We start from the raw sequence: 24,682 nt of genomic DNA on the forward strand, positions 1-24,682 counted from the left end.
ACCTGGAATGAGAGCATCCTTCCGGCAGTCATACAGCATGCCGAGCTGGAACGGTCTTCCCACAGCTGCAGTCTCTATGGTACCTTCACCACATGAGGCCATGGTGTCGATAAAGTTCAGCTGGAAAACAAAACACACAGTTCGCTTAATTATCACTACCTGTATCTAATGAAAAATAGCTCTCAAAGTGGTCGTGTTCTTTATTAGACATTAATTTAATTTTGGTGCAATACAAAGCCTCTCATTATAGTCGTACTGAGCTTTAGATGGATAGAGGACTTTATTGATCCCCAACAGGATATTGTAATGTTGCAGCAGCAATTCTCATAAATCAGAAAAACACATAGGACTTTTTTTAAATGCATTTGCTCTTATATTCTGAGACATTGTTTATTCATAAGACATTACATCATAAAAGTAAACTCTAAAATGTTTATTATTATGCACAATAACCTTAAACAGGATTTATAAAGATTTGTAAGTGGTGAGCATAATATGTTTATGTCATGGGTTAGGGAAATCCTGTTTAGTTCTACTTGATAGACATGTTGTGTATGTTCTGAGAGTAATCCTTTTGCTTCCAAAGTAATCCATTACAGAGGCAATGATGTAAATTGATTTACTTGATATTAGACAGGTTAAAAACATATATTAGTGATTATCTGGGTAAAGATTATGTTTGATTTAGTTTTGTATAAGCTAACAGCAATGCTAGAAGACATGATGACTGTTACAGCACAAGACAGCAATTTTTACGAATACACTAAAGTCCAAACATTTAGAAGCAAGTTTCTGTTCAGAATGCCTTTCTTTAAAACCAGTATGAGTTCTATGGCTTTTGGAATGTAATTACTGCATGATCAGACTTTCAGAGTCACAACTTCAGTGCAAAAGTAAAAAACAATTGACAGTTTGCATTATTCACTTTAGCTCTTTGGCTTTTGAGAGTTAGCACACAAAAATCCCAATAAATCTCAACTGTCTTCATATCTCTGACAGAAATGGCTAGAAAGCAACAGCCGAGTAAAGAAACAAGAGCACAGATTTTGTACATTGAAGAAATAGGGATACGCTGAGAGAGAAATTGCAAAACGCCTAATGGTGTCCAAAAAAGGAGTTCACTACATCCCGAAGAGACTAGAAGAAAGTTATGATGATAGAAAAAGGTCTGGAAGAAAGATGGTTACTACAAAACAGAAGATAAACATATCATTGTCACCAGTAAGAGAGATCAGCAAAAAACAGCACCACAAATAAGGGAAGAAATGAACATGACCAGGTCAAAACCCATATCTCTGACAACTGTGAAAAGACGTTTGAGAAAGGCTGGTCTGAAGGGTTTTGTATTTGCAAAAAAACACTACTTCATCCACAGAACAAGAAAAAGAGACATGAGTGGGCAAAAGCACAGAAAAATTGGACCTATGATGACTAAAAACATTTGAAAACTATTTGGTTCAAATCGTAGAGTCTATGTCCGCAGATAAACCGGTGAACGTCACCATGTGTAAAACCAACAATAGAGCATGGAGGTGGTAGTGCCATGTCATGGGGATGTTTTGCAGGTGATAGGGTAGGAGATTTGTTTGAAGTAAAGGGTATCACGAAGAAGGAACAGTACCACTCCATCCTCCAGCATCATGCAGTTCCATCTGGACTAAGACTTGTGGGTCAAAAGTTTGTTTTGCAGCAAGCTCTGTCTGGGTTGCAAGACAAAAAAGAAAAGGAAGGTGTTGTTTGAAAGATGGTTTGCCCCCTCAGTCCCCAGACCTCTGTCCAATTGAGCTGGTGTGGGACGAATTGGATCGATCAGTCAGAAAAGTGCGTCCCATGACTCAGCAGTCTCTCACTGATGGACTTAAGAAAGTTTGGAATTTTATTTTTTACCTTAAAAAGCTTGTAGGACGAATGCCTCGTATATGCCAGGCTGTTGTTAAAGCCAGAGGAGGTTACTTTGAAAAAAAAAAAGTCTAAGCAAGAAAAACCCAAATACCTGATAATTATAGTAAAAATGTATTCTGATAAGTGACTCTTTAAATAATAATCATGTGTATTTTGTTGCAATGTATACCAATGAAACTATGATGTTTTTTTGCTGAAATTTGATCTTGCTTTCAAACTTTTGGCCTGTAGTGTACGTAGAATACAATGTTTGGTTAGGAATACAGACACTCAATGTTTTTGTATTGTTTTTATCTACAGTAGCATGTTACTAAAGTTTTATGTTTTCAGCCCAGACACTTTTCCAAATTAACTAACCTTCACTTGTAAATAAACCCTTTTCAAACTTTCCTCACCAGTGGATAACAACCTTAAACTGGGACTGCACTGATTCTGGTTTCTAAAGAGACTCTGTTAGTTTCTATTTATTCACCCAGTGTAGGTTGGATGAGCCTAAATACTCACTCACAGCAACACCTTACTTCACTCTCTGTTGAATGTTCATACCTATCCTGGGTAATTACCTAACACTACCTCAGTCTCGTACCATTAGCCTCTGTGTTTGGTGTAATGGTGTCTTTGTCTGTTAATTAAAATTTAGTTGCATTTAGGGGCTAGGGTGAGTGTCAGTAAGGGGCGGCTTTAATAACAAAAGGAGGTCTTTTACAGTCTTTAGGTAGATGAAGTCCAAGTCCAAAAACCCAAAACTCAAGGATCCAAATGCAACCAGTCCACTACACTGGGTGGTAGGAAAACACAGACTAACAAGAGATCATCACACAACACAGGTGAACAAGCACAAACAATACAAGACTCTACACTGAACAGCAGAGAGACAGGATTATATATACACAGGAGAAAAGACAAGTAAAAACACCAGAGACAAACCAAACCAAACTAAGAAGCGAGAATCACTCAGGGATATAGACATTATTCCATTTCAGAAATGTAGAATTTATGATCTGTTAGGATACGTTAGTGCAGTTCTCCACGTCTCTTAAAAAACTGGCTAAAGTTATGATGGTTATAAAGTGTAACTCAGGACAGATTCTTCTTTCAAATACTGTTGTCATTTGGCATGGAGGTATGAAGCATTATGAATACTGGAGGTGTAGTGTATAGTTGGTCAACAGGTATGTGATGTGCAAAGAGTGAAGTGAAGTACTGGAATAAGCTAGTGATTTTAAAGAAATATGTGGAAATGGTATTATCAGTATTTACTGTTCAAAGAAAACATGTGATATATGTGTGTTAAAGGCCACCATGTGAGAGTAGATGTTAGTGTTCACTGCATGCATATTTTGTGTCACGAGGTCAGCTCCTTGACCTGTCTGTCTGTTTGTCTCTCTGTGTTGCCTGCCCCTCCCCCTTGCTCTCTGTCTCTCCTGCTGGATCTGCCACTCCACACCTGCCGTGCCTCTACGATCAAGCTCACCTGTTTCCTATCAGCCCATCACCCAGGATGTACTTAATCCCTGCTCCTGCCTTCAGTCCCTGCCGGATTGTCACTCCTGTTCATGGTTTGTCTAGAGAGAAGTTCGGCTCTTCTAGTTTTACGCCAGCTACTGCTAAAGTACTAGTCTGTTCATTACTTACCCTGTGTTCTCTGTTCTGTTTTTGCCTGCCTGCCTGCCTACCAGCCTACCTGCCATTCCCTCCAGTCTGCCTGCCACTCATATTCTCCATCGGGACCAGCACCAACAGCAGCACAACCTTTCCCCACCCCTGGACTCCTTCACTTGCCGCAGCACCCCTCTCTGGACCAGCACTATCCTGACCCCTTTTCACCACCAATTCCTAAATAAACGTTGTTTGTCTTAAAGCCTGTGTTCTGCTATTGGGGTTCCAAGCCTAGTCGTGACATTTTGTGTGAAAAAAAATGAATCAAGGAAGAGTTAAGAAATAATGGTGTAAAAATAAAAGGTAACTTAGTTTTTTAAAAAATGTAACCAGAACAGGCCAGAACATAATGGAGTAAAGCAGAGAGAGAAAAGGCCAAAAGAGGACAGGGTCTGCCCTGGCATGACCCTGTAAGCTGGAGTGCAGCCAGAAGAAAAGCCCAGGTGCTTTCCAGAAGACAGTGGCCTTGATGATAAGCTAATAGTGTATTTTAATGAGGTGTCCAAGGATGGACATTTAAATGAACCAGTGTTTTAATGGTGTAAATTGGACAGAACAGTAAAATAATCAGAGAGGTGTGGAAAGTCACAGCCAAAACTGTATAAAAGAGGGACAGAGCCAGTACAGTTTGGGGCTCTTCTGGTGTATCTTGTGTGCACTGTGAACTGTTCTCGGGTTTCTTTTTCGACAAATAAACTCTGCTGCCTTGGACACTGCCGACTCCTGATAATTTTTGAACACCTGAATCAGGCTGAAGATCACGGCCCAGTGGTTTGGGACTTTAAACTCAATCCATGTCAGAGGTATAAAACAGTATATCCACCACTTATAATACTTTATAAATCATGTTTTAAGTTGTGCATGATAAGAAACATTTACTGAGAGGTTTACTTTTATACATGTGTTGTAATATCTTGTGTCTTATGTCTTATAATGTCTCAGAGACACAACCTTCACAGAAAGTGTTACCAGTCATTCAGAATAAATGGCAGTGGTGGGAGAAGTTTTCTGATTTGTTTTACTTTGGTAAAAATAGAAATAGCACATTATAAAAATCCTGCATTAGAAACATTAACATTACTTACTTAATTACTTAAACACCAGTGGGTAGTTTGTCAATCCACCCCATGGACCAATGAAGAAATAATTCATCTGAATTTTCAAGCTAACTAATAATCACAGCTGTAAATTCTGTATCAGCCTTTGGATTAAGTGCTGTGGACATTTGCTCCATCTACATAAATGTCTACACACCCAGATATTAGACACAGCCAAAGGTTACATCAGTCATGTGTCCTTGATTTTTCAGTCATGTAATGTAATAAGCTTAAAAAGTAACTGCATTAAATACTGTATTTTTTATTGATGTTGTTTTTGAATTCCACCCTCAAAGATTAGTCATTTGATTTGATATGCATTGATTCTGTATCTGCAATAATCTACCACTGATCTTTATATGAACATAAATCAACTTTCTGAACCCTGTGGTTTAATTATATGTTACTATAGGTGTTTGTTTTCTTGGTTTTCTATCACCATAGATTGTTTTGCATTCTGGGTTATTTTGGTTAAGCGGGAATATTTTACAGGTTATTGTAGGCTTGCTGCAACAGTGGGTACATTCCAGGTCAATTTTGGCTGAAGTAATAATTTAATAATTAGATAAAAACAACAGAACAGTATACTTACAGTGAGAAGGTGTGTGTGTTCAGTCGAAGCTGCTCTGCAGGTTTAAGATTTTATATCCCGTTATATAATCTCAGCAGTGTAATATTCTGGTCACAGCATTTCTGGGAAGTCAGCCTGATTCTCCTCTGCACGTCAGCTAAAGTGAAAGTGAAAGTGGACAGAAGAAGTGGAGCTACCTTATCTCCTCTCTGTTTATCAGAGGAGGAGTTCCTGTGTTGCAGAGGAGAATCAGACTGACTTCTCAGAAATGGTGTGATCAGATCACCACACTTGTGCATTTGTATATAACGTACATGACCTCAAAGCACTGAGGGTGAACTGTTTTCTTAGATTCTGCAGACACAGATCAGTGGCAGCAGTTTGTCTGTCAAAGGCCTTCAGTGTCCACGACTGTGAACAGCTACTGAAAAGACATTATCTTACAGATGCAGTGTGAAGTAGCCATAACTTTACACGTCCAGAGGTATGACAGATTGTATAAGTGTGTGTGGAAACAGGCTTTTCCTCATTATTAATCAATGTATTATTTTCATTAGTTAAAACTGAATGTGTAAATGTAAAGCAGTCTACCACAGTAGACACAACAATAAGTTAAATACCTACAAATACATTTTATTCAGCCTCTTTTCTAAAGCAACAGACAATGTTGCTGAGCATGTTCACAGCTGGTTGATGCAATTTATCCACAGCCTTAATCAGCAATGTGTGTAGAACAAGGTGGTGACATGTTGGTACTGTGGCAGTATTATCAAGTACAGTATATATATACTGTAATGTTCTGATCTGAACATACCTCCAGAACAGCAGGAAGTGTTTTTAAAGAGCCTTCTGGGTTTTTTTTAAACATCACTGGTTTATTATGTTTCAGAGAAACTGATGGAGACTTCTGTGACTGAGTTCAGCTGAAACATGAGGCACAAACTGAAAACACAATGTTAAACCAGTAAAAATGATGTTAATGAAGCTCAGAATAAAGACTGTGTCAGAAACACATGAATTCATACTTCACATTATATGTTAGTGCACAGCAATCAGTCTGTACTGTCACTATATCCAGACACTGTGTGACAGCTGAAACAGCTCAGCTTTACTCTCAGAGATGCAGAGGGTGGCAGGTAAGAGGAGACAGGTGAGGGATGAAGTCAGCAACAGGCAGGTAAACACACCAGGTAACAGGACAAAGGAGGCCCTGAAAGGCATCGTCCTCAAGCAGACAGGAGGTCAGAAAGAGACGGGGACAGCTAACATGGAAAGTCAGAGTTACAGCTGGGAGGGCAGAGTCTGACAGAGAGCTGGGTGTGGGGAATCAGGTGAGGGGAAAAGGTGGAGAGAGTGTTACTGCAGAGCAGGAGGGAGGGGCAGGATCTGACCTAAAACAGAAACTGGAAGACAAACCACTGAGTCCAGAATGACAAGGTCCAGTTTAATTTCAACTGATTGGTGGGTTTTGTTTTATTTTTATTTTTTTTTGTTTGTTTTTTTTGAGGATTGTACAGAAACTGGAGGTTTGTGTTTGATATTTATGAAGAGTTTTAATTTGTGAGGCTTGTTCTCAGACCTGCATTAAAGCAGTGAAGAGAGAAACCTCAGCCTGTCAGGTCTCTGAGCAGTAGGTGAAGATATCGCCCTCTTGTGGTCAAATCGGTTTCTACATCCTCCTACTGCTGCTAATGGCTGCTGAAGTCAGTATAATAGATTATGATGAGGCCTGGACAACAGATGATGTATGATATATACATCATCATCATCATCATCTTGTCTCACTGTGTCATCAAGTGTTTCCTCTGCTCTCACACCTTTAAGGTTAAAGATCTTCTCACATGCTGATGACAGTTGTTCTAAAATGAGAAATGTGCAGCAACTAATATTCCAGCTGACACATGAACTGAATATATAAAAGTCACTGAACACTGGTGACGTGTAGCACATCTCATTGTTCTGTCAAGGATGAAGAGACTTGTTAAGAACAGATGAGTCTCCATCATGGTCGTACCTACGCTGACAACAGCATCTCCTCGTTTTATAAAACAGATGTTAGTGAGAAATTCAATCATCTCAACTCAGTCATTGTTATTATCTTAAATATATGTGTTGTAAGAACTGTGACGTGCTAAAGATATTCAGCTGCCAGTCTGTAGCATTTGGTACTGTGCATTGGAGGGGTGATGTCATCTCTTAACCATGTACTCCATTACTTTGCTGGATTACTAGAACGACAATAAGAGGTCAGGATTGATCCAGTGTCCCTCATCGTGGTATCTACTTGTAGATTAGTGTTTCTAACATCAGGGAGTTGTTGAAAAGTATCAGACAATCGTTGAAGAAGCTTTGGATCAGTGGAGTGACAGAACCAATAAGATAAACATGATTCTGTCTTTTCAGTAGATCAAGAGGATCTACTTAGTTTTATTGAGCACAGCAAGCAGAGTACAAAGTCTCATCCAGAGTCAAGTGTGACTGAAATGTAACAGATTACATGCAGCTAAAGTAAAGGTTAAATACATCTGAAAAAAGAGAAGAAAACCAAAAACTATTACATTTCCATTTCAAGGAGAAATGACTTTGATGAACAGAAAGGACGACTTGAAATAAATGATTCTTCTCTAAAATTAGTGAGTGCTGAAGATGTGCAGCCAGTCTGTGACAGAGAAAACCTGATGTTTTACAGCACACACATTAGATTTATCTCTGCAGACACACACACACACACACATCTCTAGCTCTGATTATACTTCTCTGTATTACTTCATTCCCTCTCCCAAGTCAGACGTGCATTATATGAACACAATCATCAGACAGGATTTCTCTGGTTTATACTCAGGTTTACACTGTCTCACACTGATCACTATAAAACACAAGGAAACAGCAAAGTGGAAAAAACTTGACCCAACACCAGGAGGTGGACTTGCTAACACCCACATGTGAAGCTTCTGTATCATACTGTGATATACCATAGTTATCTAGATTCTGCAGTAAACAATGAACCTGAATCAGTAGTAATCCTCCTCTTCTTTACTGAAGCCGGCCTGAACGATCTCTTTGATTCTCTCCGTCTCCTCAGGTGGAGCAGCAGGCAGAATGGCCTTCAGGTCACCCTCTATTTTCTTCATCCTGGCATCGGTCTGCCTCTCAAATTCTTTCTTGTTCTTCAGGACCAGCTGCAGAATCCCTCTCTGAGCATCGTCACAGGACTCCTGCAGCTTCAGACGCTCATGAAGGAACTCTGGTCTCTCCTTATCCATGGCCATGAGCTTACCCAGGCTGTTCACTCTGTCCATCAGGTACTTGTTGGACACTTCAGTGTAGGTCTCTGAGATCATGTGGATCAGGCTGGCAATGTTGGAGGCTTCAAAGGCCTGTTTGTACAGGAGGTCTTTTACAAAGAGCTTCTCATTAATAAAATTGTGCATTGTCTTGCTGAGGCTGGTTTTGACAATGTTGGAGACCATCTGGAAGAAGCGCACCATCTTCTCCCACTGCTCTTTGACTCTGCCCATGGCATCAAGACCTTTGACCAGCATTTTGATTTTGGTGTCAAAGTCGATCTCATTGATTTTGCAGTTCTGCATCTCAACCAGGATGTCAGTCAGCTCTTTCTGATTCTTCTCCATGTTCTCCACACTCTTCTCATATGACTGTTGTGCTTTCTTGGATTGTTCACTCAGCTGTCTTGCACTCTGCTCCCTCAGTTTGTTTTCTTCCAGTTTCATCTTGACCTTTTCCATCTCTTCTCCATAAAAGTGTTCAGCATTGATACAAGCCTCCAACAGGTCCTGGATTAAATTGATAACATCAGCATACTTCTTTTCAACACTGTCTGCTAATGTCACGCACTCGTCTGGAATGGTGTGAATGTTTTCCAGTTGATTTGGCAGAGGAGTTTCAATAACTTCATCAGTGCCATTGAACAGAATGTTGACTGCAGCCTTCATGTAATCAGGAACTGTGCTCATGTGAATGCAGATCTGATCCATGTTCTTGTGTGCCTCGTTGAATGCGTGTGACAACGAGTCATAGACCTGCATAAGACAAGCCCTGAAGGAGTCTGGGAACTTTATGAACTTGTAGCCACCTTTTGGGGGGTTCTTGTTGATGGAGAAGTCATCACAGTGGGAGATGAAGACGAGTTCCCCCATGATGGCGATAGAGAGGGGTGCAGGAATCAGGTACTCCTCCCAGTTTAAGAGACTCATCGGTATCTTGATGGTTTTCTGCATCTCTGTGTTGAAAAAAAAAGAAAAACAGAGGATGTCATCTATTTTCTGTTAATCTGCTTGTAGGTTAACTCATATTTATTTATTTTATTTAAAGTTCTTATTGGATAAGACAATGAGAGAGAGCAGGGGAATGACATGCAGTAAGGTCCAGCTGGATCAGGAGTCAAACCAGGGACCAGCTGCTCTGAGCACTGAGGTCCATGTGGTTCGCACCCTAACCATTTAACTATGGAGGCGCCCCAACTCATATTGATTTTTAATAGGTTTGATATTTGAAACAGTATATAAAATATGAGGGGGGAGATTGTTCATTTTATGACAGTGCTCAACTCTGCTGAAAACTGTTTTCAAGAGTGAATGATAAAATATCAAAATCCATGGAAGAAATCAATATCTGGGGTCATAAAAGTCAATTAGTTGATAGCAACTGTCAACTTGTGGTTTTGTGAGAGCACAAGAGAAAATCCTTTACTGATATCATTTCTGACCAGTGGACACTGTGACTGTGGGAGGTCCATCATACTTCATGACAAATCACTTACTTGAACCTGGATCCTCAGGGTGAGGGGACTAGTTTCCCTTTATGCAGACCATGTCATGCATAGTCATGTCTATGGAAGTATCTCAGCATCTCACCAAATATGAAACCTTACAACTCTGTGATTAATAACTCCTGCTGGTTTCAATTTAAGTAGGTAGACTGGTGGATTACCTTGGATGAGTGTGGACTTCTTTGTATCCAGTGGTTCTTTCTTAGTTTTAACCTTGAGTTCTTCACCAGGCTGACTTACTCCAACACCTCCATCTGTGCACATCCTGACGGAGTAGACTGCATCCTGTTTAAGGCTGTTCAGAGTGAATGTGTAGACCTCCTCTCTGGTCTCTTTACTCTGCCACTGACTGCTGTTCTCCTCTCTGAACTCAATGATAAACTGTTTTACAGATTCACAGCATTGGACAGACGGGTTGCTCCATGTCAGAGTGATGGAGTTTGCTTTCACTTCAGTGTATTTTACCTGAGTGGGTGGACCAACTGCTGTGAGGGTTACAGCCCTGCAGACATCACTGCTGACAGCATAGCTGAGTTTACCCACAGCTGTGGCTCTGATCTCATACTCAGTGTCTGGCTTTAGTCCTGACAGAGTTACTGTCTCTTGGTTCTTCTTCACTGGGTGAGATGTCCATTCAGTGTCCTGCTGCTGTTTCTGTCTGTAGTCTACTGTGTACTCTACAGTGACAGAGTCTGGTTCAGATACTGTAACTGTGAAGCTGTCATATGATGCAGTGGTGGATGGAGTGGCAGGTTTTGATGGAGAAACAAAGCAGACTGCATCATCACACCCGTCTTCATATATGAAAATACACGCTCCAGGATGACTCTCAGCATATTTTGATGTAACTATGAATTTGGTGTCATCACTGTTGCTGGACTTCTTCAGTTCTCCAAACAGTTTCAGTTGTTTCCTCATTGTCTGTCGAGTATCACTGGAGAGCCAGTCTGTGTTCGTGTCCCGTAGATCAGAGGATCCAGCAGAGTCCACCATTCCTGCTGGTCTGAGATGATTGGACAGTTTGACCAGGAAACCATCAGGCTGGTCTACAGAGGTAAATGAAAAGCACACAACATTTCTGACATCTAAATCAGACAACAGGTCATCCAGATGGTCTTCCATTTTCACTCCTAGTTTGTCCAGCTGTTTAAGGAAGGATTTCAGAGTATCTGATTCCTTCCCTTTGGTTTTTAGCCACTGATCCAGGTCTTTGTTGTTGAATGGTGACCTCTCATGAGTCTTAAGGATTTCCTCAAGGACACTCTCCTCTTTCCCACCCCCTCGGATTGAAGGAAGCACTGACCCGAGCTTCTGCATGAAGTCAAGCTTGTACTGGCAACACATCTGCATCAAATCCTGAACCTTCTTCTCCATGGCAGGAAATGTTGTTGCTGCGGTGTCTTTCAGGAGGTCGCTGCATCTCATCTCTGTCCTGTTTAAACTCTCTATAGTTTCTGATGAGCACGTGATGAGAGCACGGCTGATGTCTCTTTGGAGTCTTGCCGCTCTTGAATCCAGCTTCACCAGAGGGTATAGCCACACCCTGAGAGGAACAGCATGTTCTCCATCCTGTCCCAGCAGGTCAGGAAGGGTCCTGTAAACTTTCACAGCATCAGTGAAGGACGTTGGGTTGGAGGGTAGCTTGAAGTCTCCGTGAAACGTGCAGCTAAATTTTTCTACTGCTGCTCTCTCTTTGTCATCCATGTTGAATGAAGCCTCAGCATCTACTGTGAGGAATTTCAGCTTGTTGAAGGTGAGGTTAGCTTCTCCCTCCACTTGTTTTGTCTCGTCCTCTAATGATGATTCTCTGTCAAACACAAAGTAAGCTCCAGCTCCGTACAGGATGGCTGTGACCACGTGAGTGGCAGTGTCGTCTTCAAACACATTAGGATGAGATACCTGTCCATGAGCCAGGTGAGACATTGTCAGTGTTTCAAACTTTGTTGTTGCGTTGTACTGAAGAGTCACTCGAGCTTGTTTCTGAGATTTCTTTGTGTCTTGGAAATATTTTGCTGATCCTCTCACATTCACCAGTCCTCCCAACAGACTCAGTTTAAGAGAGCCAGAGATCTTTAACAAATTGGACTTCTCCTCAATCGAATCTGATGCTGTGACATTAAACTCAGTATTATTTTGTTGTTGCACACTTGTATTCTTTTGTAGCTCCTTTAGATCCCATAAGGTTACACCTGTTGACCAATTAATGATACAGAGAAAAGTCAAAGACTTGAAATGCCACAGTTAAATGTGTAACAGTGAGCAGTTTAACATTCTGTTTTCCAGATTATATCTATTGCAGCTTCTGACGTATGTGTCACAATACTTTTTAAACTGTGTATTGGTTTATTTACTCTTTAATTCACAGTAAGAGGAAGTGAGATATTCAACACATCCATGAGGTCTGACCTGGAATGAGAGCATCCTTCCGGCAGTCATACAGCATGCCGAGCTGGAACGGTCTTCCCACAGCTGCAGTCTCTATGGTATCTTCACCACATGAGGCCATGGTGTCGATAAAGTTCAGCTGGAAAATAAAAACTCCCAGTTACTTAATCATCACTACCTGAATCTAAGGAGCTATAAGCCACCTTGTAATTTAGGCCTCTGTGGCAGTTCTAAACATGGTTTCTTATCTTCCCACATAAATTAAATGAAGGCCTAATCAATAGATTGAAGAAAGATTTAGGAAGAAGTGGGATACATTGAAATAGATGTGGGGAGCACATTCACTTTGATTCAGTTCAGTTTTTCTGCCAAGAACAAGTGAAGTGTTTTCCTTTTTATGATGACTCCTCCACCTGGACACTAGGTGTCCCTGTTGTTTTGTTCCTGTAGTTTTCCTTTGTGACGGTGGGCGGAGGGTCATCAGCTGAATGAGCCACACCTGGGCCCGGTGTGTGCTCATTCTGGAGTCTTTGTCGCTGGGGATGGTTCCTGTTTCCAGCCGACCTGATTTTTGTTATCCTTAGTTGCATTGTATTTTTGGTTAGATTGATTATTCCTGTCTGTCTTTTCAAAACTGTCATTGCAACTGCCCTGTGTGCTGTGGCTTTGTCTGTATAAGCTGCTGGAAACTTAATTTCCCTGAGGGAGTCATCCCAAGGGATCAATAAAGTCTGTCTAAGTCTAAGTCTCAGACTAATTAATTTACTCTTTTGTAAATAGAATATTCTTTACTTTAAAATGCCAACTCGTACTGTCTCCATTCCTTGTCACAGCTCTAGAGCCAGGCTGTGCCAATCGTCTGTTCCCTGTTCCCCAGTGTAGATCTGTGTAGTGCTGCTGGTTCAGCTGGGAGTAAATTGTTTGATGAGTGGAAGGGAAGTTTTGTGAGTGAGACAGTTACTTAGTTGTTGTGTCAGTGTGACATCGACACTGGGTTGTAGTTTGCCCGTGCAGCGGTTTTGTGAATGCGCAGTGGGAGACATGGACAGGTGTGGTAAGTAAGCCATCTGGTTGTTTTGGTTTAGCGGCTGTACTGACATATCTGTTTGTTTCATTCTGATGTTTGTGTTGCCAAGATAGGTGGTGATTTTGTTTCCACTGGGCTCTGCTGGTCCTGGAGACATAACCTTGGTAAGGTGCTACTGTTCTGTCCCTGTTTGGCTCAGGAACAAATTCCCCGAGTTCACTGGGGGGGGATTTGTCACTGTGGTGATGAAATTGGTTGGAGCAGTTTTCTCAGGGGCACGTCTGAAGCTGCAGGGAGAGTTGCTGCATTGTCACTTCACTGGGCTTGTGGGATGTAGTGCGTAAGTACCCACTACAAATAACACCTGAAGACCAGAGGGGATCTTGTAGTGCTTTTCCACTAGCACCTGCTTGGATCTACTTGACTCGACTCTACTCGATTTTTAGGGTTTTCCATTAGGTGGTAGTACATGATACCAGGTACTTTTGTAGTACCTACTTCAAGCCAAAAATGTAACGTCAACAGACCACAGGCCCCTGATTGGCCAGGGAGTGACGTCACTGGATGAGTCATGAGAGCGACTCCTTCACAAGAATCAAACCCACCATTTTAAAAACCTGGCAACAGAAACCACATGTTTTTATTATTGTGTTGTGTTTGTGTTGCATACAAATGACGTTACAGGAGTTTCAGGCCACCTTGCTATGATGACCCCACCCATGCTGAGGTGGTACCCAACTGTAATGGAAAACAACCATAGTCGAGTAGGTGTTTAATAGAGGCAAATAGTACTAAAACTGTGTAATGGAAAAGCGGCATTACTTAGTTTCTGGTCAGGCAGATAGAGGGTCGGAGCTGCGGTGGTGTGTGACTGTGTGGATCTCTGAAGCTCAAGCTGCTGGTGATATTTGTCACTTTGTGTGAAATCAGACAGGTAAGGTTAACACTTTTCTTTCTCAGTTATGGATCTGGTAGAAGAATTTTTGAAAGGCCCGTCAGAGGAGTTGTTCTCCGACACTGAAGTGTTGTTCATGAGAGGAATTAGAGAAAATTGCAGAGCATTTTAAAATGGACATCAGAGATAAATGGATGAAGGAAAACAGGAAAAATATTTTAAAAGAGAACCTGTTAGAGGGGAGTGTTCTCCATCAAAAATGACCTGCTGTTGCTCCTGGTGGAGACTCGTATAGAGTGGTCGCCTCTTGTGAAGTTGGAGTGAGTGCCGTTTTAACATTTGAACAGCAGAGAGAGTTACTGTTGCTGCAAATGGAAGTTAAGAAGTTGGAACTGGAGGAGCACAGGTTAAGCTAAAGTAATGTGAATGGTGTGAGGCAGGTTCCTGGAGGTTTTGCTGGGCCTTCACATGGGTTTGATGTGTCCACTAATCTATGCTCGGTCCCCCAGTTTTGTGATGGTTGTTCTGGAGTGATTTAAAAACTCTGTGCCCAGTCATATTCTTATGTTTGTAAATGAACATAAGGTGAAGAACACGTGATCGTGTATACAGAGTTTGGGATGACTCTGGTTTCCAGGGAGATGGCAGTGGGTTTCGGCCAGCGGGTAAACAGTGGGAAGAGACAGCTAGTCCTTGCCATGGTCAGAGAAGGCCTCAGAGAGTCCATTACATTGTGATTCCAGTAACTACTGCAAAGGCAGAGGGCACTGGAAAGCCGAGTGTCCTGTGAAGGCTGGATCAAAAGAGGGTTCAGTAGTGCGCAGGTTAAGCCTGTAGCACTTATTGGTCCAATAATCCGTCCCGTCACCAGGAATATCAGTCCTGTCAGTCCCTCTTGTGACAGCTCTTCTGGTGTCATTTCTACCTGTTCTATTTCTCCTGATATACAGGTGGAGGCTGGAGGAGGTTGCAGTATTGCATTAGACTTTTCAGAGCCAGAAGTGGAGCAGTGTACAGACGGGAATGAGGCCTCCCCTGTGTCCATACCGGACTCTTTTATATTTCTCACAGTGAGCTGGTGGCAGAGCAGCATGCTGGTTCATCGCTCTGTGATGGGAAGAGTGCCACAAGAGGTTACCTCCTGTAAAATCAGGTCCTGGTGAGGGTGCCTCAAGGGGAGCATTTTATTGGTATTATCCAAATTGTTGTTCCAGTGGAGTTCCAGGAGGAGGTGCTGAGGACCTCACGTGACCAGTCTTGGCATTTGGGGGTCTGGAACTAAGGAACTAACTGCAGACTGATGCAGTGGTTTTTGTTCCTACAATCATATTGTTTTAACGCCACAGCAAAGGACAAGAGAATGCTGTGGCTGATGCTTTGTCAAGAGCCCCTTGCTCTTGAGTTGCTTACTGTGTCTGTGTAATCTCAGTGTTCTCCAGTCTATGTTGGGGTTGGGGTTGCTGGGTTGCAGGGGGTGAATATTGGTGGGTTGGCTTGGTGAGTATGGATGATATCAAAAACAAAGCATAATGACTGCAAAAAGTCAAATGCGTGGTTATGGTGTATAAAGCCATGATAAATTAAGAGAATTAGTTTGTATTACTTATTATTATTGTTATTGATGTAATTGCTTCTGCATGTCCATTGTCATATTAATGCTCAGATATTTAAAGCCATTTCTAGACATTTGGATCAGTAAGGCATTGTCCTATAATTGAAATACCAAGTTGTTAACAGGTTAACATTCACTTTTACTAAAGTTCAGTTTATACATAGAAAATGTGCCAAATCTCCTCAAAGTATGGATAATATGAGGTACACTTAAAACTGGGTCTGATACATACATTACTAAATCATCTTCATATTAAGATACACTGTGCTCCCCTCCTCCACTTTTTGATGCCAGTGATTTCAGTGTAATGGATAAGGGCTTTATGGCCAAGACAAATAGTAGTGCACTGATCCCTGACAGGTCCCCCTTGACAGCTGAAAATACTGCGCATTTACAGAGGCTTTGGGTGAGGTATATGAGTTTAATCTATGAAATAAAATTAGGACCATACCAATATTTCTTTGAACATGCAAAAAATATCCCCATTCGACCCTATTAAAGTTTTGATCTACGAGAAGCACTGATCTATTATTTATTAAAACCTTTTAACACTTAAAGTGAAAACAAAAGTATAACAGTTAAGCAACATAATATCTGTAGCTGTAAAACAAATGAAAAAATATATGATGATTATGTTGAAGTTCCAAGGAAAAGATTAGTAAGTGGTTAGTGGTATATTTGATGGTGATGATGTGAAGATGACGAAGAGATCTCTGCTGACACTGGCTTGCTTGTATATAGAAGTTAATTACAAAGAAGTGACAAAACAAGCACTGCAGTAGCCTGTGAGAGGATCCGAGCCAATATGGATCTCTCTCCTAACAGCTCTAAACATCAGTATATATATATGTTAGTTGTCTTCATGATCTATAGCGGGACATTGGCACCTCACTCAATGACCTCACTTTTCCAAAAAACAGAGAGGAGGTGTTATCCCTAACACTTACAGATTTACATTCACAGATTTACGTTCACAGCTATTAACCTAAATATGAACCCAAAGAATAGAAAAACATATATGCAGCTTCAGAGATTCTTAAGAGAGTGAAAACCATACCATACTTCAGACACTACATAAATCAAGAAGGTAATAATAAAGGGACTGGGAGCCTTCTCGTGAGCGTCCTCTGCCTAAATGTCACAACCGGCTGTCCCTGTGGCGTCACTTCTTTTAAGCCTAAACTTAACCTCATCCAGTTCACTCTGAGAACAATTGCTGAGACCTAAAGCATCTGAATGTCAGCCCACCAGCCTCAAAAAGGCTCTTCACCAGACTCCATCTGATTTATCAAAGTCTCTTCCTATATAACCTCTTTAAGTTTATAAGATAGTCCTCTGTGTTCTGCTGCACAACAATTCAATTCAATGCAATTTTATTTATATATCACCTAATCACAACAAAAGTCATCTCAAGGCCCTTTTCATACAGAGCAGGTCTAGACTGTCCTCTTTAAAATATGATATTTACAGAGAGAGACCTAACAAATCCCATCATGTGCAAACACTGGGCGACAGTACAACAGGTGGCTCAGGCATATCCTTTCCATGGTCAAAAAAGCCCCACATTTCCTGCTCTACAGCACCACTCTAACAATCTACTGTTGATCAGCTAGCCTGACATAAGTCATAAGGTTGTTGTGGAAATAAAAAGTTTGAAGATTTAGTGATTGTTACACAACTTGGGTTGAAGCTCAAACATTCACTCAAAACTTGACACTGACATTCGGACATATCATTTTGGGTCCAAATGGAGCAGAAAATCATAGTAGTGTTAGCAATGTGTAAAAACACAAAATGTCCACTAGATGCTAGCAGGAGATCGTGTATGAAACTGAGGCACTTGATAGGGCCACAAAAGGATAAGACGACAATAGTGGTTTGATGAAATATTGAGACAAAAAACACACAATTTTGACACAACTGAAAAAAGTTTGGCTGTGTGTCAGCTGTGGGGCTGACATGAGCAGGTCACCTCTGGCTGTGCTTTGCTTGCTGTCAGTTGAAGGAGTGGTTTCTCTGATTTCATATGACAACGACATGGTGGAGTGGACTGATTATGTGTTGCATTTCATTTTGACTGTGCATCATATTTATTTTGTCAATAGAATAAATTATTGCCAAAGAAACTATTCTGGACAGAATACAGTTGCAGTGTTGTTCTGGTTGTATTAGGACGTTCTGCTGGACCCAGCCTGATGTTAACATCCTCTCTTTGGAGTTTATACATTTTACAACTGGTCTCTTTGGTAGGTTAAGCCCTGATCCAGACATACATTAACACATACAGAAGATTTTTAAACAAAGCAGTTATTTCCTTAGTAATGGCACTGCCAAGTTTCTCACAGATTCCAATAAATAAACCATAATTTAATGTCCAGAGATATTGTATTCATGACAAACCAAGTAAAGCAAGTATGAGTTGCATTTGATTTGCAGTATGTCTTCAGATATATGAAAATATGAACTTACTCACCTTTCCTGTTGTAGAGGGAAGCAGGACTCTGCTGTAGCTGACAGGTGTAATACCTGACCTGTTTAAATACAGAGCTGGGAGACTAACTCCTCCTTTCACCACTCCTTTCCTACGAACCTACTTACCTTCCAGGTAGGAATGCAGGGTACTATCCGCTGAATATTTCCTCATTCCTTTTCAGAGGAACATTCTGCTTTATTGAGCTGAGGACACCTGTCATACAATACCTGCCTGACAGGATCATTTTGTTGGTGCATCTTTCTCTGTTTCCTCCATCTCTCCCACATTTTCTCATTGTCATTGATATGACTTTGGTGATGGCCTACAAAAAAACTTTATTGGCTACGCTGTCAACTCCAGGCACAAACACCTTTAACAACTTTGAGGAAACTGTTGAGGACAAATGGTCTTTTCTGTATCATTGTTGCCTGTGATATTCATGTAAAACAGATACTCTGATTCACTTAAACTCTGTTTACAATCCATACATATTTCCTCACAACCTTTCACAGCACCACTTTGATGTAGTCAGATGGCAATAAGTCCAACATAGGGCGGTTAGCACTGTCGCCTCACAGAGAGACGGTTCCAGGTTCGAGCCCGAGGTTTTTCTGTGTGGAGTTTACATGTTCTCTCTGTGCCTGCGTGGGTTCTGTCTGGGTTCTCTTCTGGGTTAGGTGGACAGACATTAAGTTGGAAACAGACTGAAGACTTGGACTTGACTCAGACTATCTACAACAATAAGACTTCTTCTCTGCCTTTGATATTTGATTGTTGCTCATCTAAAAAACTAACATGAAAACAAGACCAGCTCCTCCTGTTTTCACCACCACCTGCCTGGACTATTGAAATAACTCTTTCTATCAAAAGTACTTAAACCACCATAAAGTGTTTCAGTCAGGTGTTGTTCTCCCGTGAGCCTCCAGGTCTCTGAACTCTACTGGAGGATGAACATGATTCTTCCTAAAGATATTCTCTCCTTTGGTGTTGAGATGATGGAGGTGGAGAGATCTGTCTGAAAACATCTCCCACAGATGTTTAACTGAGATCAGGCCACAGCATCTGATCCACATCATGTTCATCCTTATCAAACCATTCAGTGTTCTCCTGAACTCCACTTCCACCTCTGACTGTCCTCACACTGATATTTGTGTTTCTTTCTGTGAATTCATACTGATATCACGTGCTGTATGTTCAGTGATTAGAACAGAACCAATCTTTGTTTTCACTGCACTGAAGCTCCTGTGTCACCTCATAATAATCATTATATGATGGAAACAGGTGTGAATGTTATTTGATGGTTTAACAAATCACAAATGATTTGTGATTTGATTTGATGAGCAAATCAAAGGACACGTCAGATAAGACTGAGGGATGTCATGTGGGGTCAGTTTATACACAACCTGTGAGTTCAGTCAGTGTTGGACATGTTGGTGTTGAACCCAGTCAGTCAGAGCAGTGTGAGGATTTAATGTGGTTTGTTCTACAAACAGCCTCAGATCAGACTGTGACACCTGTCACTTTAAACTCTCTTCTTCTGGCTGAACAAAGGTTTAACTTTTCTCATCTCAGCTGATTCTTTTCTGCTGTTTAAACCCAGTTACAGGGACTTCATGATGCTGGTGTTTTCTGAGTCCTCAGCTGAACGACATGAGGAACTGTTAATGAGGTTAACAGCTGGATGAAGCCTCAGTCTGTGTCCTGGTTCAGGTATTTTGATCCTGTCAGAGGATCAGACTGAGCTGGACCTCTGTCCATGACAGAAGAAGAAGAGGTGCTGCCCTCTCGGACTCATTCAGTCACCTGTGCTCTGGGTTTCAGCTTCAATGGGTTTTGAGTTCAGTTCTACAGCAGCTGCTGATTCCAACAGAGACACAGAGTCTGAAGCTGGTCCTGACTCTTTAAAATACTTGATAAAATACAAGATCTACAGTATCATTTTCTCTTGTTTATTGGCACAATGGAGCCACCAACAGTTCCTGTCCTCTGCTGAAACACATCACCTACAACAACACTGAAACAGTATAGTACAGAAAGGTCGTCTGCAGCTGGACACATCTGTTCATTGATCACCCTATCAATAATAACAGAGGTGGTGTTTCCAATCAAACATATGTGGCTGTTTCAGTTGTGGTCTAACAGTCCTTTGAGGAGACAGGGGTTGTTCAGTGCAGCTAAACATCACTTCACAGCAGAGTCTGTGTTTTCTGAACTGTCTGGTGTATTTAATTTGAGGTGTGAAATATCCACTAATACTTTGACCCAGTTTAGTGTAGAAACTGAATGAGACAGTTGTGACTAAAGATAAGAGAAGAACAAGGGAGCCATGGAGATGGAAGGTCTGGATTATCAGTGGTTAGGGTTAGGGTTAGGGTGTGGTACTATAAACTCATGGGAGGCATTAAAGATGGTGATGAGATACAAACTGGTTGTGGCTTTGTAACATTTTATTTATGACATTATCACATCTAACATGTTCACCATGTCTAACAAACAGGAAATGACCTCCTCTCAGATCTCTGACAGTCAGTTTACTGTGTGTGATCTGATCAGTACAATTATTAAACATGTCTGAGGTCATTCAGAAAGAGGTGAACCTAAACACAGCTCAGTGTCCACATCTGCTGCTCAGCTTCTGCTGTTGTATTATAGACAAACACTCTCACTGTCGTCATTTTTTACTTTTGGTCATAATTACGTTATATCACATCCAAGATTTATAATCAACTTTTATTCTACTCATTCAAGGCATTTTTATTTTATGTATCTACAAGATATTTTAGAGATTGATGCTAAAGGAGTGTAAAGCTGTCATCAAAGCAAAAGTGCGTCTTTAAAGAGTCTAAAACATATTCTGGTTTGTTAAACACTTTTTTGTTCACTACATAATCCCATATGTGTTCTGTCATAGTTCGATGTCTTCAATATTAATCTACAATGTAGAAAGTGATAAAAAAGTAGAAAATGAAAAGGTGTCCACACTTTTGACTGGTAATGTATATTTAATATATAATATAACTTATTGATCCATTGATCTCTCTGATTAAAGTATTTGATTGTTGCCCTTGTTCAAATTTCAGGAATGAAAACCACTAACGGAAAGTCAAAGTCTCAACACCTGGTGTTTCTTCAGCTCTTTTCGTATTTTTTTGATGGCCTTATCATTTTCTGAACATGTCAGTAATCCACTCTCAGTCTCGTGGTAGAGAACATTAACCTCCAACACGATTCCTGGAAAGGTTTCAGACCACATCTTTCCCCGGTTGAATGATCTGGTTTGCGGGTGTGATGCATCAGAACCAGGATGATAGGTTTACTACCTGCAGAGAGAAGAGAGGAACAGGAGGTACAGGTCAGAGCTGGACTTCCTGTCAGGAACAGAAGGTACAGCTTGTTACAGATAACAATAAAACACAGGTAACAAAGATGCAGGTAGCAAGGACAACCTCTAACAAGGACTCTCTCTCCTCTCTCTGCCAGCATAGATTCATATCCCATAAATACATGTTACTAACTCACTATCTTCCCTTCCCTGGAGTCCAGTGGTGGATAGATCACCTGTCCTGTCTTGACTCTTTATTCTCCTCCTCTGCTGTCACCAGCTGTTATCGTCAGCCAAGTCAAAAACAAACACACCTGTTACTGAGTTAAATCATGACCTGTAGAGTTTGGTTCCTGCACTGACCTGGAACAGGTGAACAGATTAATTTACCTGACATATTTCTCGTGGCTGCCTTCACATCTGATCCAGCACGAGATACGATTGGACAGAGACGATGATGACGTCACATTCCTGCAGGTCTGTGGTGATCTTCACCTGTGTTGATGTCAAGCCTTTTTTCTTCACCTGCTGCAGTATCGTCTCATGAGCGCCAAAGGTTTGTCCAGTAACTTCACAGAAGACTTTCACTGTGACTGGATACCACAATGCTCTGTTCTTTACTGAAAGACAAACACACTGTTAACATACATTCATAAAAAGCTAAATGAAGTCACCTGAGAGTGACACTCACCTTGTTGATTGGGTTTCCCAGACTTTTCTAGATGAGTTCTCTTGTGTTTCTTTCCTAATATTTTATTAGAAAAGTAAACAAACCTTTAACAAATGTAGATTGGATACATGTGTACTGTTAGAGAAGCATTGTTTTAGAAAATGCTGTCTGTTTGTTAGCAGTCCCAGGATGATCTTGGACAGCTGAGGCCAAAAGACATTATTGTTTTATGTCAGAACATATGGAGCTGATGTCCATGAGAAATACAAATGCGATGCCAAAAAGGATGAGGTTGGGGTTCAATAGTATTTTCCTCAGTCTGAATCCTTCCATGTCCCTTTTTGAATCTGATGAGGTTAATCATGTTACTGAAGTTTGAAATGACTGAAACTCAAAGTCTCTGACCACATGTTATTGGCAGAGAAAGAGAAATCGGTCTCAGTGGTCTTTTCATGTTCCTGTGGGACAGGCAGAGAAACAGTGTGGATATGGACTGTGGCAGTCTACAGTAAAACACCTTCAGGTCAGTGTGGACTGACAGAAACCTCTAACACTGACAACACAGAAACAACAGCTGCTGACTAAATGAAAACACAATCTCCAGTTTGTCCTGTGAGAACAGACACTTCTGTTTCTGAGAGGGCGATGTTAGAGAATTAATGTCTGTTGTAAACTATAGTAGAGTTAAAAATAATGATTAAAAACCTTTGTCAGATTTCTGGTTTGACTCCATGAAGTCCTTCAAACAAGTGAAGAACTGTGAGAGATGTTCTGAATCTCCTGGGATCTTTGTATCGTAGTCCTTCACCAAACGTTCTGCAGCTACACATAGAACAGACGTTATTTGTTCATGAGTTACACATCTGTTGAAATCTGATGACACGTGATGATGATGAAGCATTTGATAATAAATATTTCAGGGAAAAAAACACATTAAATTGAAACAATGACTGTACATACCCTTCATACAATCCTCTGGTATAAGCCCCTGCAGTTCCTGAAGCCTCGCAGTCAGTTCCTCTGGTTTCATGTTTGCTGGAATCTGAAGCACAAAACATCAACGAGTTAGTTCATTCATTTGTCAAACTCACAGCTGTTTGGCTGGAGACTTGAGATATGTAAGTAAACAGTGGTGTGGTTTGAACTCATTGGTGTGTGTTTCTTTTAATGTGGTGTTGATAACATACACACTTTGGAAGCACTGTTGTGTTTAACAAATCACAATGTAGAAAAATGTAGAAAGATCAGTTTCACCACAAACCACATCTGTATGTTCTAAATTTGGATTCATTGAATTAAACTAATAATTTAAAACACACAGGCCCACACTACATGTTGTCAGGACTGAGGAGGTGTGAGCATCAGACCTCAGTCATTTCCCATCTTACTGAGATTCAGTACTGTTCACTTCTGCAGCTCAAGGTGGCAGTGTTGTCTCTGCAACACAACATGATGTAGTGATCACTGCCCATTGAGCCAGTCAGAGTCTCAGTCTGACAAACCTTTAATATTCTGACTGAGAATGAAGAAAGTCAAATAGTTCAGAGTTACTGTGGACACCCAGAAAGTCTGGTTGAACAGAGAACTTTGAATGAAGAGAAACAGACTGAGAAATTAACTCTGGAGTGTTTGAAGTGAGAGTTGAGTCCTTGAACTCACTACCTTAAAATATAACTAGAACTGACTAAAACATTATGACGACTCACAGGTGAGGTGAATAACACTGATTATCTCTTGATAAGTTCTTGTGTTGCCTGGTCATTTTTCTACAGTTTGTTTTAAAAAGAGTTTTTGATGAAGGTTTCCTCTTTTTTTCTTCTTTCTTTTTTTTTTTGATTTCATACAAATCAGTCAATAGAAATGACATTTACCTGTCTCTATTCTTACCTTTGCTTCAGTGGTGTCACTCTGAGGAGGAGAGGGAGACAGCTGACTGACTTTCAGATCCTCCTGTGAGGGTTTTCCTCGTCACTGTTGGAGAACTGTGAACTCTTCTGTCCAGAATTTGAGAGTCTCCCTGTGAGGATCTCTGAGTCTCTGAGTCTGCAGCCTGTGGAGAGAGACAGAGAGCTCAGATCAGATTCAAGGAAACATTTGGAAACATGGAATAACTGTTCAACACAGTTTTCTCCACCAACACTGACTCTAAGGCCTGCATTTGTCCTGAACCAGCACCTCCACCTGGTACAGCGGTTGCTGCTGCATCAGGTGGACGACATCCATGTGGAGAAGCTGCTGCTCTGCTAGAAACTGAAGGAACAGAGAACAGGAGACAAAGCT

At 41.0% G+C, this 24,682-nt stretch overlaps 2 protein-coding genes across 5 annotated transcripts in view; both read right to left on the bottom strand.

Moving 5' to 3' along the window:
* Window positions 1–5,380, bottom strand: part of LOC108889764 (uncharacterized) — a 29,570-nt gene extending 24,190 nt beyond the window's left edge. Inside the window, exons 1-2 of one of the 2 annotated variants that reach the window (XM_018686388.2) lie at window positions 5,251–5,380; window positions 3–120 (exon numbers count right to left, since the gene is read on the bottom strand). In XM_018686388.2, the coding sequence (XP_018541904.1) occupies window positions 3–102 (100 nt within the window). In that variant the 5' untranslated portion in view covers window positions 103–120; window positions 5,251–5,380. The remainder of the gene's footprint in view (window positions 1–2; window positions 121–5,250) is intronic. The other variant, XM_051067382.1, reaches the window with a different exon arrangement.
* The window catches only part of LOC108889763 (uncharacterized), a 43,043-nt gene extending 24,547 nt beyond the window's left edge, over window positions 1–18,496 (bottom strand). The window contains exons 1-4 of one of the 3 annotated variants that reach the window (XR_007809791.1): window positions 18,411–18,496; window positions 12,425–12,542; window positions 10,180–12,207; window positions 7,961–9,469 (exon numbers count right to left, since the gene is read on the bottom strand). Coding sequence is in view for 1 of the 3 variants with exons in the window: in XM_018686387.2 (XP_018541903.1) it covers window positions 8,241–9,469; window positions 10,180–12,207; window positions 12,425–12,524 (3,357 nt within the window). In the remaining 2 variants the exon portion in view is untranslated. Of the gene's footprint in view, window positions 1–7,618; window positions 9,470–10,179; window positions 12,208–12,424; window positions 12,543–18,410 lie in introns of those variants that run through there. The other 2 variants (XR_007809792.1, XM_018686387.2) reach the window with 2 other exon arrangements.
* Window positions 18,497–24,682: the final 6,186 nt, after the last annotated feature.

Source organism: Lates calcarifer, unplaced genomic scaffold, assembly GCF_001640805.2.
Source record: "Lates calcarifer isolate ASB-BC8 unplaced genomic scaffold, TLL_Latcal_v3 _unitig_1633_quiver_864, whole genome shotgun sequence".
NCBI lineage: Eukaryota > Metazoa > Chordata > Actinopteri > Centropomidae > Lates > Lates calcarifer.